General features: G+C 34.1%; 1 protein-coding gene and 1 long non-coding RNA gene across 3 annotated transcripts; both read right to left on the bottom strand.

The window, feature by feature from the left end:
- Nucleotides 1-55: 55 nt before the first annotated feature.
- Nucleotides 56-7,397, bottom strand: LOC7492474 (cellulose synthase A catalytic subunit 2 [UDP-forming]). The gene is made up of 14 exons (XM_002306671.4): nt 6,784-7,397; nt 5,977-6,172; nt 5,627-5,862; nt 5,420-5,516; nt 5,116-5,302; nt 3,736-4,002; nt 3,287-3,632; nt 2,877-3,014; nt 2,637-2,762; nt 2,336-2,548; nt 1,961-2,231; nt 1,519-1,715; nt 1,059-1,409; nt 56-962 (listed from the first exon to the last, which is right to left on the bottom strand). The coding sequence occupies exons 1-14, from the start codon at nt 6,862-6,864 to the stop codon at nt 381-383; spliced, it is 3,288 nt and encodes a 1,095-aa protein (XP_002306707.1). The 5' UTR covers nt 6,865-7,397; the 3' UTR covers nt 56-380.
- Nucleotides 7,398-13,460: 6,063 nt separating this feature from the next.
- Nucleotides 13,461-15,932, bottom strand: LOC112327561 (uncharacterized). Of its 2 annotated transcripts, none has more exons than XR_002981872.2 (2): nt 15,465-15,932; nt 13,461-13,733 (listed from the first exon to the last, which is right to left on the bottom strand). It is a non-coding gene; the product is annotated as an uncharacterized LOC112327561 (long non-coding RNA). The 2 variants fall into 2 exon arrangements; XR_002981871.2 differs by lacking the exon at nt 13,461-13,733 and adding an exon at nt 15,092-15,383.
- Nucleotides 15,933-16,101: the final 169 nt, after the last annotated feature.

The raw sequence follows: 16,101 nt of genomic DNA, 5'->3' as shown, positions 1-16,101 counted from the left end.
ACAGACCTTGCTTCTGAAGGGAATTGATGTGGAAGTTATCACAGCAAAAAGGAGATTTTGAATTCCCTCATAAGAAGGGTACATAAATTATATCAAAATAATACATGTTTTCTCATGTTACAAACAGATCTTATAATCAACAAGAAAAGTATCAAATGAATTAATGAAAACTAGACAAAACAAATGATAGTATATCAGTCCTTCGTATCTACACATCCCCACTACAATTTCCATTCCAAACTTATTGCGAGGAATCATTGCTTATGTCAAGGGAGGATGTCTTTTATCTTCGATGATAAGAATTGTAGCTCGCTTATGCACTCCTAAAACGACCTTTCTACATGCAACTCAAAACCATTAAACCTTCTACGTCATGTGTCTTAATCACAATTCAACCCACAAATTTCCAAGACAATGCCACCTTTCGACAAAAATGGGTTGATTCGAACCCATAAGAGTGTTAAAACAGAAGCTAGAAGGATCGACCATACAACAATAATGGTGGGAAGCCTGTCTTGTTTCCCTATCAACCCCTTGAGGAACGGGTAAAGGTGGACAATTACCCACAATGCAAAGAATAGCTTACCAAAGAGTGGACCCCAAGTCTCGTAACCATTATTGATGGCATCAGAAATTCCAACTACGACTCCAATTATGTTTATGATAAGCAAAGTCATAGGAGGGATCAACAGAGATGTCCATTTAAATAGGTAGAGCTCTGAAAATTCTCCATCATCAGCCGCTTTGGAGGTAACAGTGAAATTGGTGTTAACTCCAGCCAATACCTTAAGAAGACCCTGGAAAAGAGCAAATAGATGAGATGATGCACCACCAATGACCCAGAACTGCTCATTTCTCCACCAGTCATGGATGCCAACACCTCCCCACTGCATTTCGAGGATACCAGTTGCAGCTATGGATATGAAGAGAGCCATGAAAATGATACTGGCATAGTTACTAATCTGTACACCACATGAAAATAAGGTTTAGAAGAAAGGCTTGCAACTCAAACAATATTGTTCCATTTATTTCAAAAAAGGTATGGGTAAAGAAATTACCTCAGGAACAATGAATTTCCCAGTCAGTAGACAGACAGCAGGTAAGGTACAGTAGGCAATCAAGGGGATCGATGTCAATGGATAGACAACAGAGTTTATATAAGAGAAGCGTTCCAACCATTTCAATCCACATCCATATCCATACCATATTGGACAGTGTCTACTCAATAAAATCTCAACAGATCCCAGTGCCCATCGGAGCACCTGGTGTAGACGATCTGAAAGGTTTATTGGAGCTGAACCTTTAAATGCAGGTATTTTTGGCGTGCAATACACTGATCGCCAGCCATGGCAATGCATCTTGAAGCCAGTTAATATATCCTCAGTAACAGAGCCATAAATCCACCCAATCTAGAACAACATTTCGATAAAGACAACAGGAAAGTCAAATGTCAATTCTACTGGAAAGGAAACCCTGTAAGCTAAAATGTCAAGTTTGGAACATTCATGGCATGCATACCTCTTTTCCCCATTCAGTTTTATCTTCATAACCACAACTAATGACATGAATGGCTTCTTTCAAAAGTGATGCAGAACTTGCTCCTTTAGGAACTCCACCATCTTCCATAAGTGTAGCGGCTATGAAAACTGACGACTGTCCAAATTTTTTCTCAAATTTTATCTGAGGCATCAAGGCTGATTTTTCATTATCTATCCCTGAAATCAAAGTTTGATAATCACAGCAATGATCAGGCTTTTGTTCGGTCTAATGCAAGCAAAGAGCAACACCATCCAAGATTTCAAAAATAGATGAGGGACTAATTTGACCTGGCTACTGGAAGTCAAAAAACATTAATATCCAACTCAAAACACACAAATGAGTGGAGATTATTTAATCCTTTGATATCTTCAAGAAACTATTGATATTTTAACTCCACGAAACAATTAAGTGTTACTCTTACCTTCAATACCCTCCTCAATATTTTCTAATGCATGTATCTGCTTAGAAGCCTCCTTGCTCTTCTTTTTTTCATTTGATTTTGATTTTGATTTCTTATTCTTCTTTTTAGATCGGCAACAGTAGCAGCACCATCTTGGCAAGCAATTGCATGTCCTCCCTGGGGGCTTCTTCTTGACAGGGGCATCATATCCATAAAGTGCTTGCCTCCTAAAAACGCATCCAGTACCAACATATATAGGACCTTGTATGCCATCCAATCCTTTCATATTGATCTGCATTTATAAAAAAATGGAATGAGCTTATTAAAAAAATAAATGAAAATAAACAAGAAAGCTTGTGTGTGTATCAAATCAACATTATAAAGATTTTTACTTACATCAAAGAATACAACATTACGATTTGAGTATCTATCATGACGATCAATCCCATCAAATCTTTGTGGAAATTGAACATAACAAATTTTCTTTCCAGATGTTGGGTCCATCATGAAGCACATGGCTTCGCGAAGTGCCTTACTATTGTTTATATAGTGATCACAATCAACATTCAGCATGTAAGGAGCATTTGATATGATTGCAGAGACCCTCACCTGCATCAACCGGCCAACACAAAATGTTAGAGAGGGAAAACAATGATCAAATGCCAGAACAGTTTGTGTGCATGTGTGATTGTTTTACCAAAGCATTCATAGCCCCAGCTTTTTTGTGGTGATCAAATCCTGGTCTCTTCTCACGAGACACATAAACTAGACGGGGCAATTCATTTCCTTCAACATCATGAACTCCATTATGACCAAGGAAAACCTGAAGGATGATAGTAAGAATTAGAGTTACTTGCAACGCCTCACTAACTATAAGGTCAGTGGGATGGTATGGCATCTGACACCACACTAAATGTATTCAAACAACATCTTTAACCTGAATCATTCCTGGATGATCTCTGACATTATTCCCCGGCCATGGAGAGCCATCCTGCATTGTCCAACCATCCTCAGGAACCTTCTGCGCCATAGCAACTAATCCATTTATTCGAACTTTGAACTCTTCATATTCTCTCTGGTACCAACAAAGAACAACAAAAAACCATAATGTCATTGCTTAAATGAACCCAATTTTTTTTATTTATGATGAGGATATCATTATTGTGGTTACAATAATTTCAGCAGAACAAGTTTAGCTTTCATTTTATATTGAATGCAAAGGCAAGCTTCTTCCCTAGTCATGTTTTATGAATTTTCATTTTTATGGATTTTTTGAACAAGTCATGTAAAAGATTGAGACAAGGATTGAATAATAGCATAAACAACTAGAAGGGATGAGCCACGAACCTTCATGGCACGACGCTCTCTGATAAATGCTGGATCTACTTTGTCTTTCAAATAGTCAACCTTCTTAGCAAAATACCATTCTGGAGCCCGAGGCTCAATGCTGAACCTCTTGCAGAAAGGGACCCACTTTCTTGCAAATTCGGATGTCTCAGAGATAGCTTCGAAAGTAAGCATGGCTGCACCATCATCTGAAACATAGCACGCAACTTTTTCGACTGGATAATCTACAGCAAGGATGGACAAGACTGTGTTTGCAGTGATAAGTGGAGGTTCTTTCATAGGATCAACAGTACTAACAAATACGTCAACACTCGCTAACTCAGATGGCTTCCCCTCTTTCTCATACCTATGAAACATTTAAAATTTGAACATGAAATTTCTGAGAATAATAACCGTGATGTGTGTGTGTGTGTGTGTGTGAGAGAGAGAGAGAGAGAGAGAGGCAGTACCTCAATGATAATCTATCAAGATATGTTTCTCGCTCAATTGGGAACCATTTTGGAAACTGATCTAATATCCATGATATGGCAAACCATATTTCACAAATTACTGATGTAAGCCACAATCCATAGGCATCGTTGACTGGATGAAGAATTCTATAGTGAAAAAAGAGGCTGAGAATCACAAGCCTGAGTATAATGATCAATCTGTATGGGCTAATCTTGCTTGAAGAAATTGGTAGTTTCCTTGAAAGAGGCTGCCTTCCTTCATCCATCCTATCAAATCATGGTGGACAATTAGTTTTTCTAATCCAAACTCTAGAAGCAGAAAGTGACAGAAAAAACAGGATTGGATGGACCTTCACTCGCTAAATTTGTTTAAAAGCTAGAATTTCTAAGTCTATACTTGACAATGACACCCAAAATACTGGACATAAAACCTGAAACGTGTCTAGTTATAATTTTAGAAACATAAAGCATCTATTTTCATATGCTTAGCAAATGCACAGGGGCATCCATGCTTGGAGTATATTGAGTATAAAACCAACTAAAATAGTTATTTTTACAAGCTGCAATGCTAGCACTTGAAGCTATAAAAAACATATAGTTGGCTGATACAAAATCATAAAACAGTTATGCCTTCACAGTAACAAACTTTTTGCAAGGACATATCACTAATCAGATAAACTTATCTCAATTCTCACCAATGATTAAACAAGTATTGAGAATTACATTCAGACATGACGACCAAATCATTGCTAGAAGTGTCAAATGGAGTATAACTTACACTATAGTAGGTATTAAAAACACTTCTTAGCGTTTTGTGATTAACAACAGTCACTTTTAGAATGTAATTAAATTAAATGTTTCCTGAAGGCAATAGAAATTCCAATCAATAACTTCACATTTAATGTCATTGCAACAACATGGCACGCAAACCTAGTTCTTATCTTAGGTGGAAGTTCTACATAACAACAACTGTTTTTTTTTCACAGCAACTGCAAAATCTTAGTAATTGTTGCTGGTATTCTTATTTTGAATACAAAAAAGTTCAGCAAGTTGCAAGTATACTTGTGATTACTTGGCATAATTTCTATATTAAAATGAAAAATTTTCATACTAGTGACCTTTTCCAGCTTTCTTCCAACACCAGGCTAATGATGAATAAATAAAAATAATCAGAAAAGGAAAAAAAATCTTCATGATTGAGATTGCTGTGTCAGACTAATTGAAGCAGCCAAGTCCCAGAGCAAATCAAGGAACAATATCCTTACTTAAGATAAAACAAAGGGGATTTGTTAGGCTAAAAATCAAATAATCAAGCTCTGGAAAGGAAAAAGAATGAGCTAACACTCTGCAGAGCAATACTTGATCAGTTAGCGATCTTACATAGGCAAATCAGGATCATCCAATTCATCTCCACCATTGTTTTCACCACCCTTTCCTCCTTGGTGCTTGACCACCTGAAGTTTATCGCTCTGCTTTTTCCTCCACTCCTCCATTCTTTCCTTCCATGCAACCGTTCCATACCCATACACTGCCAAGTCTTTATTAGGATCCATAGGCCTTGGTGGCACTGCAGCGTCAACACGAGTAAACACACACTAGGCTAAGATGAGGCAAAAATCTAAACAGCCATTAAAGTCAAGATGTATTTCAGAAAAGTTGTAAATCATCAATTTAATGGACTTACAGGACATGGAAGAATCCGGAAATGGCATTGGGTGAATTCGTTTTCCACGAAATGGGGGTATAATAAGGGCATGCTTATCAGAAGAGATTCCAACATCCTACACCAAAAAACCCAGTCTCATCATGTGAACACCAAATAAGTAAAAATTACAGTTTTAACATACAGAAGATACAAATTGAAGAGTGAAATCAGAACAATCAAATCTACCTCTTCACCATATGTCAGGAGAGGAATTTCAGGAACAACGGAAGCAGAGTCGAACTCAGATGGTGTGGCAAACCCAGAAACATTGGATTGGGAACCACGGCCAGTGTTGAGGCGAGCAGCTAGCAAGGCTTCAGCGACCTGGTGAGGGTCTCTCCTGTCATTGATTCCTATGTCAAATTCATTCTCCAAATCATCCGTATCCTCCTCTTCCTCATCCCCGTCAACTCTAGGACTCCCTGCAATAGGTCGCATGTTTCAGCTATTGTTGAACTAATATCAAAATCTCACCTAGGGTTTTCAACGAATATAGCATAAAACGGTCAATATAGCGAAGACAGTGAGAGGGTAACCTTTGATACGCTTGTATCTGGTTCGGCATTGAGGGCAGGCTTGATTGCCCTCTCTTCTTTCATACTCATAGCAAGGTCTACACACAGGGAATGCACATTCATTGCAAGCAACAAATGGCTCCCCATCTACTGTAATCTCTATCTCATCCCCGCAGATCTTGCAAATCTGCCCGCTTAATTCTTTAACAGATGTGACCTGGAATTGATAGTAGCTATAAAATTAAATCTCAATCAGACCATGGAGCAACATCAGTTGATGAAATGAAGATTGCAAAAGCTTGAGATATTTTAGCTGCTCGATCTCACAAAAAAAAAAAAAAAAAGCTGATGGGAATCAAAGTTGCAAAATTTCATACAACATTTCATTAACTAGCTCTGAAATCTAGAGCTTAAAGGGGAAAAAAAACAGGAACTGATTAATGAAAACTGTTTATAAAATACATTACCGCAGTGCACAAGAAAAGAAATTTGAGACAAAACACATTTCGCAATAATATGATCCTCTATCAACCTAAAGAAATCAATAAATTAAGCATGAGTAGTATGCTTAAAAATCTTCCAAATATACACTGGAAAAAGAAAAAAGAAAAACCATTAGAATCTCTTTCACTGTTTAAAAACCAACTGGGATCCCTGAACTTTACACAAAATCAGTTGTCACGGCCAAAAGTACTCGAGATAGGCAAATGGGTGTGTTCAAAATGCAGAAATGGAGCCATAAAACGAGAAACAATGTTCTCCAGGATCATACTGTTTAAATCCACAAAACACTGAAAAGAGAGAAAAAAAAATCCAAGGAGCACTTACTCTTGCTATTTCATCCGCATTGATAAGAACAAACTCGTTTCTATTGTGAGAACCAGCAATGAGTCTCCCTTTGGTCTCCATTTATAGCTTATCACACAAGAAAAAACCCCTCCAATCTCAACTCACAATATCACTATCTTCCCCCCTCTCTCTCTTTCTGTCCCTCATCACTCAAAAACCCACAAAACTCGAAACTTTAGCTCTTCTCTCTCTGTACTTTCAGTTTTATCCCACTCTCTCAGCCTCCCAGTTCAAGAAAACACGACATTACAGTACTACTATGAGAGAGAGGAGATATATATAGGAAGAGAGAATTTCAGAAGTGTCAATCTCAATTACAATAAAATACCATAAAGAGAAATTAGATTAAAAAAAAGGCTTGATTTCCCCCCTTTTTGTTCGATTATTTTGCTGGTTGATTCTTTTCTTCACGGATCACCCAGTTGGGTTCTCTCTGTTAAACTGGTTGGTCTTGAACTGTGACGCCACTTTGCTTGCCAAAAATAATTATACGCAAAATGTAATTTCTTTAGAAAGAGAAAAATATTATATTGATTGAGAAAAGAAGAGAGAGAGAGAATACAGAATAGAAAAGAAATTCAACGCGTAATACACAAGAGACGAGGTAGAGACACAGACAATAAATAAGATCAGATTAACGTATTGATCTACATGGGTGTGTCGGTTGGTATGTCTACCTCCACTCCTCATCTATGTGTATGTATATGTGTGTATGTATGTATGTATGTACGTATATGTATATGTATACGTTTTTGCATCTGTGGGTTTTATGCAGTGAACAAAATGGATTAAAGGGATTTTAGTTTATTTTTATGGAGAGTGGTGGCTGCTGATGTGGTGGTGGTGGGGACAAGGGTGGTGCCCCACCGGAGCTGCTTTTTGGAGAGTGGTAAAAGGGTGTTTTTAGTAATTGCATACGCCTCTGGTTTGTGCTGTTGTTCGGTTTATGAAGTAGTGATGATGTGAGGTGATGTTTCTATATATAATTTATAGAAAATATATATGAATTTCTTTTTTTTTTTAATGCCTGTCTCTTATTATATTAGTATTGCTAAGAAAAAAAAAATATTTGTTTTTATTGAAGGTTTTTTAATTTACGTTGTGATATTAAACCATTTGTGTGGTGGTAAATTTAAGTTAAATTAATAATTCTCATTAAATACAATAATTTTTTTAATATCAACACGCACGCTTGATATCATGTTGAGTTAAATATCTTATAATAATTAATGAAATACTTGCTGTACTGATTTTAAGTGTCTATTTGTAATTGTAATTTATGATATTTTTTAATTAAAAATAAATTAAATAATATTTTTTATTTTTTATTATTAGCATATCTAAATCAATCAAAAACATATAAAATTTAATTTAATATTTTTCTTAACAAAAAATAATTTAAAAAATAGAAGGTAACATACAAACAAACATTCACTACAGGAGGAGGAGGAGGAAAGCTGTCACGTGTGGCTCGTGTGTGGCCAATGAGTTGAAGATGTCAAAGAAGGTAGCGTTCTCGCTGCTCTAGGATTATGACCAAAATAGCCTTCCACTCTCCCCTTAACCTTTCTTGTTTCTTGTGGTTGTTGAGTGGCGTGCCTTTTTATATATATATTTTTTTGCTTTAAAACGGAAAAAGAATTACTAGTCTCCAAAGCAAAAGACTAAAAACCCAACCCATTTTGTTGACCTGACCTGCAAGTGAAAGGGGGAGCCTAACAATGGTAGATAAAAAGCAGGTAGAAAACCAAGAGGAGTTGGCTTTTTCCGGTGAAGTATTGTATTGTTTATGATGTTACTGTGGATAGATTGTTCAGGATTTTTTATGGGAGACCGGAATATAAAGGCAACATAAATAAATGATGTTTTTAAAGTTAATATAAAAAATTTAATTTGATTTTTATACTTTAGGAGTTATAAATGCCAAGTATCTCAATATTTTTACCAATTTTATTTTGATATAAAAATTTGTTTTTATTATTTTCTAATCCTTGATTTGAGAAAGAAGAGAAATGTTGCTAAATTCTAACATTGAGAGATAAAATATAGTTAACACTAATTTAAGCTACCAAAATTATCTATATTTATGTCAAATGATTCTATTTGACGAGGGGAGTTCATATTAAATGATTGTTTTTCTTAAAATTGGCTAAAAAAACATATCTGAATCTGAGAAGATTTTTTTTGTTTCAGGTTGATTTCGAGTTTTATGATGGTTTTTTTGGGTTTTTAGAGGTCTCAAATATATTTATCACGGCTTCTAAGGTATTTTTTGCGTGTTTTGGGTTAAAAAAAAGATTGAAAATGAGTTTTTGAGTCAAAGAAGCATCCGATTTGATTTTTTGAAAAAATCTGGCAATGTGTTGTTTGATTTTTTTTAAGAAAAATAGGGTGGACAACATGTCATCCGCTCCAAATGCAACATAAAAAAGGACCATTGCGTGCAAGCCCTAATGAATGGGCCAGTCTCGGCAACGCCTAGCCTTTACTTTTTTTTTTCTAAATTATTTTTTTCTTGTTTTTTTAATTCTTATTTATTTTTTTTAAATCCAATTTTTTTTATTTATATTTAGATTAATATCCTTTTATAAATTTAAGAGAAAAAACATTATTTAACCTGTTTGAGTTCATGACCTGAATCACATGTTTGACAAGTTAAGCCACAAAACAAGAGTTATTTTTATTTTTAATTTCACTTTTTTATAGATACTTTTTTTAATATGTCTTTTTCAAAATTATTTTTAAATTTATATTTCAATTAATATCACTCATTTGTGATTTGTTTTTCTAATTTGCTCATTTAACTTTTTTTTGGATAGAGATTTTTTAAAAAATTATTTTGTGTGTGTTTGATTTTTGAAGATATTATTTTGATTCACATATATTTTTTTAAAAATATTTTTTATATACAAACTTTATTTTTAAAATAAAAAAAATTAGATAATGTTTTATAATATGTGCAGCATTACATGCAATTTTTTTCTTTTATTTTATTCAAAAATAATAATTTTATGTGTTTGTTTATTACTATCATCGTTTGATTGGATAAAAAGATTATTTTGATTAACAAGATTTAAAAAACACAACTAGATAAATATCTTATTTTACAAAATTAAATATTTTAATTTGTACTCGTCTTTCGATTTTTCCGACCTCATTCTTAGTTAGCGTTAATGATTTTTATAAAATTTATTAACATACATAATTCTTAATTTATTTAATTACATGCATGTATAAACTTTTTTATTTACACTTAAAAATAATTTAGCTACAAAAATACATTGAAAAAACTAATATATATAATTTTTTTAATAAAAAATAAAAATATCTAATTAACAGCGAAACGCGATTCTATTAAACAATTATAATTCCACCCTTTTCTGTATAACTTCCTGCAAATTAGATGTTTTCCTTGGCAGTGAAGAAAAGTGAGAGTGGCCTTTCCCATGTTGTATTGATGCACCCTGCTAATCATGCTTTTTATTATTATTATTATTATTATTTAATTCAATTATGGAAATCAACCATGTATGCACAGCTAGCGACGTGCTTCTTAAAAGTTCCTTCCATTATCTCACAATTTTTATGGTTCTAACTTTCGTGCTAAAGGTTGTTTGGCCTGGCAACAAAAGCAGTGCACCACCTAATTGCCTATCTTTATCCAGGTATATGTCGTAAATTAATGTGTTCATTGTTAGGTAATTATCAAAAGCTAATTAAATATTAAAAAAAAACAGTGTAGGCGAATAGTTTAATAGCATCTTTACCCTTTATTTAGTTTATATTTCAGGATCCATTAGTCATTAAAAAACTAATCCAAAGTATATATATATATATATTTATCAATTAATGTTTTAATTGTATGATAATTGGAACCATGCCTGCAGCGCATATGGATGAGTGCCCAGTTAACATGATCTCTTTTTCTCCGGGAAGGCTCAAGGTATCTTGTGCTATATATTATAATAAATTGAGGGCACCAAGATAATAAAAACTCGAACTTGCTTTACATACTATTAAATAAATATATATATATTTGTCGGGTCGCATTGGCGTATATATGTCCATTTAAAATGGTTTAGAATACGTGATTTGGCCACTATCCAAGCAAATCTTCAATAATGGACAATCCCGCGTCAATGATCACGTTCAAGGAAAAAGGTCTATTAGATCAATAATAATAATAATAAAAAAGGTGTTTATTTCAAGTAGAAAATCAAGAGCTTCCGATGTTCCAATTTGATGTTGGTATAAACTCTTAAATTAATAGCTATATGAGTTCGGCTGAGAATGAGATCTTTTAGAATATAAGAAATTAGAGTAATCTTGTTGTCAGTGTAATTTCTTAAATCGGTAGATACATCAAGCTAGAGTTTGAGCGTGGATTTATAGTGTGTTTGTAGTTATTTTTTAAAATATTTTTTATTTGGAAATGTATCAAAATAATATATATTTTTTATTTTTTTAAAATTATTTTTGATATCAGTACATCAAAATAATTTAAAAACATAAAAAATATTAATTTGAAGCAAAAAAAAAAATTTCAATATTTTTTAAAAACGCTTTTAAAATACAAAAACAAATGCGCCCTTAGTGTCGATTAATAATTCTAAAACATGAAATATTGTCCACGTTGATAATTATAAAAAAGAAGTTTTTTCTTTGGAGGGTGTTTTAAACAGTAATAGATATTGTTTTTTAAATTATTTTTCATTTGAAAATGTATTAAAATAATATTTTTTAAAATTATTTTTTCATATCAGCACATCAAAACTATTAAAAAACAAAAAAAAAATTAATTTGAAGAAAAAAATTTAAATTTTTGAAATGCGCAATTAAACTGAGCTCGCAAGCACCTATTTAGGCATCGTTTGCTATTTAAAGTGTTTTTTTTCTTGAAAATACATTAAAATAATATTTATTTTTATTTTTAAAAAAGTAATTTTAACATCAGGACAATCTAGTAATTAAAAAATATAAAAAAATTAATTTTAAATAATTAATTTTATTATTATTTTTAAAATCACGCTAAGAAACACCCCCCTTATTACAGACTTCAAATTAGAATGTAAAAAGTAAATAAAATAAATAACAATGATGAATCTCTTGATTTCAACCTGGATAGCTTGTATTAGACGGGATCGAGAAGTGGATTTAGTGTTGACCTCATGACATCTATAATCGTAAGAAAAAAATAATAATGATTCTGGATTTACTAATTCTAAGAACAAATGATTTTTGTATAGAATCCAGCGGTAAATCATGGATTCCCTGAAAAACACAACAAGTGCAGAGCACACCCAAATCATTTACTGCCAACACTGTGTTTTCAGTTAGCTTTATAATTGGTCAGACCAGGTGGTTAAGTAATCTCCTTTCATCGTCTCATAAATACCGTTTCTTCTTCCAAAACGGACACCTGGACCCTTCCGCATTAAATATACTGGTGTGAATTAAGGGCGTTGTTCCTTTCGATTATCTAATCTCGAGCGTGCAGGCTGAGCTGCCAGATTGGACATCCCAACCGAACACAAAGATAACAAATGTAATTTTCTTTCTTAAAGCTCTCGACCAAGACAGCTCGTCAGCGTTTTCTTGCTGTCAATAAGTGTCGGTCACGATAATTTTTTTTTTCTCTGTAAAATCATGTTTTTAAAGCTGTTTGATTTCTTTTTAAATAAATTTTTTAAAATGATTATAAATAAAAAGCAGAAATATTGTCTTTAAAAAATCGACAACTCGCCGTACAATTTTTTTTTTCTTTTTTCAACTCTCGGGAAGTGACCGAGCAACTGTCGCTTAGGAAAAAAACAATTGAGTATATTAATTTTGTCAGGGAAGCATCTAGACACACTGCGTATTAATATAATCGGATTGCTCGTCAAATGGACCCAAAAATGAGTGGCTGTGACATTTTTGTGCTGAAAAAACTATTCAAGACCAGACAAGTAAAACCATTTTCAATTTATATAGCACGTTTACAAGAATCCAAGGGGGAATTTTACAGATAATTATATGTGATGTGTACAGGATGCATCACATGCGCGTGGTTCTTCTTGTGAAGAGTTCGTGGTGATTTCTTAAAGCGATTTAGGGCAAGCGGGGCATGTAGCATGGATGCTTCTTTAACGGGTATCCTGTCAATTTCGTATTCTGTATTAATTGCGTGAACCAACCACGTATGAGACCATCACTGTTAGAAAACAAATGGCTCTGCAGAATCTCCTGCATCTGTTTGCACAGACCACAATTATTGCAAGAGCATGAATCACCCCATCGTCATAAAACTCTAATTTATGGTATATTGCATGAGGTCAAACTTATCATGAATTACAGATCAAACTGACCGGTGGTTTAAAGCACATCTACCTTCGGAGGAGCTCCGGAGCATCCATAAACCTCAGCTGGGAATACAAGTTAGGCTCAAATGCTTGACGAAATCTCACGGCCAAGATTTGTGGTTGGTGGAGTGTCGGTGGTTGTTCTTGTTTGAGCGAATCTCTACTCACTAACCAGGTTCTCAGCCGTCACCACTCGGCCAGGAAAATGTTTATTTAATCAATCACTAACATTCATTACACTATTATATTTTAACAGATTAATCAATGATTGTGTACACTAATACTTCATGTTCTGGCCTGTCATGAGGTGTAAAGTTTGATAAAAATTATAGGGACTATATAATTCTACACATGGTCCTCATTGCAGATGAGATTTCCTTATCAGGATGTCAAATTGGCCTTGGCAGTGACATGGGCTGTGAAAGAAACCTACTAAATTATCAGCAAAATTTTATAATCGAAAACTTTATGCTACATATTTTCTCATAGATGATTGATGTCCAAGTGCAGGTGTGCAACAATGGTGAGCCCCAGCTACCACTACTGTTGGTCCATGAAGCACCGACAAATTCCTCTGTATTTTGGGTCCTGCATAATGTTAAGTTACAATTATTTTTTTTCTTTCGAAAATGACAGTGACAGACTGACAGTAATTGATCACAGATTTCAACAAACTCCCCAAGAACATCCATGCATCATTCCATATGTCATATTAGGCAGCCGTGCAATCACGAAAAAAACATCACAAACGAAATAATACCATCATGTGTTCGTGAACATTTTTCAATACGAGGGAAGGGAGAGAGGAGAGTTAAGAAAAGAAACAGAAACCTCGATGTTTTCTGTCTACCAAACTAGGGAAATTGTGCTAATTAACTGCAGGTCAATCGACACTAGGTATTAGTGTTTTTAAAGAAGTTTCTAATTCAAACCTTCATTTACAATTGCATCTATTAAAAAAAAACTAAAAGAGGTCTGAGGTAATTCACCGTGGATTCAAGCAAGCAGTGAATATCATTGATTTTCTTCAATTTCTCAAATCATTTTCTTGATTTCTCACACTTTTGTCGCCTTGGATCACGTTGTCTGCAGCTCCCTTAATCATATCCTAACCTTCATCACATTTACCAGAAGGAAAATATGTACATGCATGGATATACCAAGTTGCACTTCTAGACATACATAATGGACTCGAGTTTTCTTTTGGATTCACGCAGCCGATCCTTGTAATATACATCCAAGCTCTTATGACCCGACATATATATCACTTTCAATGGTAATTCGTAACGTACAGGATGGCCAGCAGAGACTCCAAGTTTCTTTTCCATGACTGTCTGACCGTGAGCTTTTGCAATGCAACACTTGGGAAAAAAGAAAAGGTGATGGAAAAGTGGAAAAGCATGAAGAAATCAATAATTGTGAAGAATGTGGAATGTTGAACGGGACATCGGGACTATGGAATAAGGATCGGCTTTTTAGATTTCTTCTGTGCAGCTCAACCCTATCCCTACTTGCCCCCCTCTTCTTTTCTCAAACTTTTGAGGAAGATGAACAGATCCGTGCTCTGTATATTGGGTAGTTTCTACTTCAAGGGACCATCCTCCTAACCTGGCAACACTTGATTGGTACTAGTGCTTTTGATAGTAAGAATATTGGCGATGCATTTTGTTTCTTCTAGCACCATTAATCATCAAAGTAACTCTGCTTAAATTTGATTTTCCAAGCTTTCCCTTCTGGGAAATGTAATTCATTGCGACCAACATGAGCAACGATGAAGTACAAAACCATTTAGATCTAATCCAGTTGTATATGCCGGAGACCAATCATAATGTCTGGTTTGGTTTCCATTACATCTCATGTGTAGAGATTAGTAGGGTAATTAATGAACAGACACTTACACATACAATGCAAACTGGAGAAAAATATTTTTCACATGCTCGACAGAATTTTTTTTTTATTGCACATGAGAATTCAGATTTATTGAAGAAAACAGGGATATCACTGTACATTGAATTACAACTCATTGACGATTTTTTTATTTGATTCTCATGTATATGTTTGGTCAGGCTTGTACATGCCAAAACTAAATTATTTCATATCCAGTAAAAGTTCATAAAAAAATATCATCTCACTCTTGATTTTTGAATTGAACCCTTGATTGAACATGTGGCTTGGTGGATGGATAGAATGATAGCAAGTAATTATGGGATGAATTTCTATTATCTCCACCGTTTTTTTCTGAAATGAAGATTCTTGTATTATTAAGCATCAGCAGCTAAAATTGAAGACAATAATTCTGGAGTTTGAAGTTTGACTCACAATAATTGAAGACTGCTAGTGGCTTCTTTCAGGCATGCCTTATAATTCTGAGCTGTTAAATATTCCAGCACTCTCTTGAACGCCATGGCTTCAGCCATCTTAGAATTATATAGGCCTCTGATGGATCAACCACAACAATTGATACTCCCCTCTCGAACGCCATGATTTCTAACTAAGTAGTTACCTCAAGTTTTGTAACAATCGGGCAGTGGAAGGATGCAATTGATATAATTTTGAAATGTTAGGAAAAAACTAGAAAAAGGTAGACAATGGAAGTTTGGCATTCCTCTGTTGATAGAACACTGAACTCAGGGGGCCTGTTGACCCTGGCTGCATGCTCGGATTCTTAAGTCAATGACCACAAAGCGATCTTAACCATCCATGAAAATAACCTTAAACTTGATGGACGGCTGAGATAATAAACTACTGAAAGGACCACCGATTGTGTGGAAGTGTTAGTTGAATACAAGCCAGACATCTTATGGTGGCTGCTGCTGAGACAAAGAAAGACCACATAACGTTTGAGTGTGATTAAGTTGTTTTTTAAAAGTATTTTTTATTTAAAAATATATTAAAATAATATATATTTTTTATTTTTTAAAAATTATTTTTAATATCAACACATTAAAATAATTTA

The sequence above is a fragment of the Populus trichocarpa genome, chromosome 5, assembly GCF_000002775.5.
Source record: "Populus trichocarpa isolate Nisqually-1 chromosome 5, P.trichocarpa_v4.1, whole genome shotgun sequence".
NCBI classification, from domain to species: domain Eukaryota; kingdom Viridiplantae; phylum Streptophyta; class Magnoliopsida; order Malpighiales; family Salicaceae; genus Populus; species Populus trichocarpa.
The sequence above is the reverse complement of the archived record's forward strand: the minus strand, read 5'-3'. Positions and strand labels throughout refer to the sequence as shown.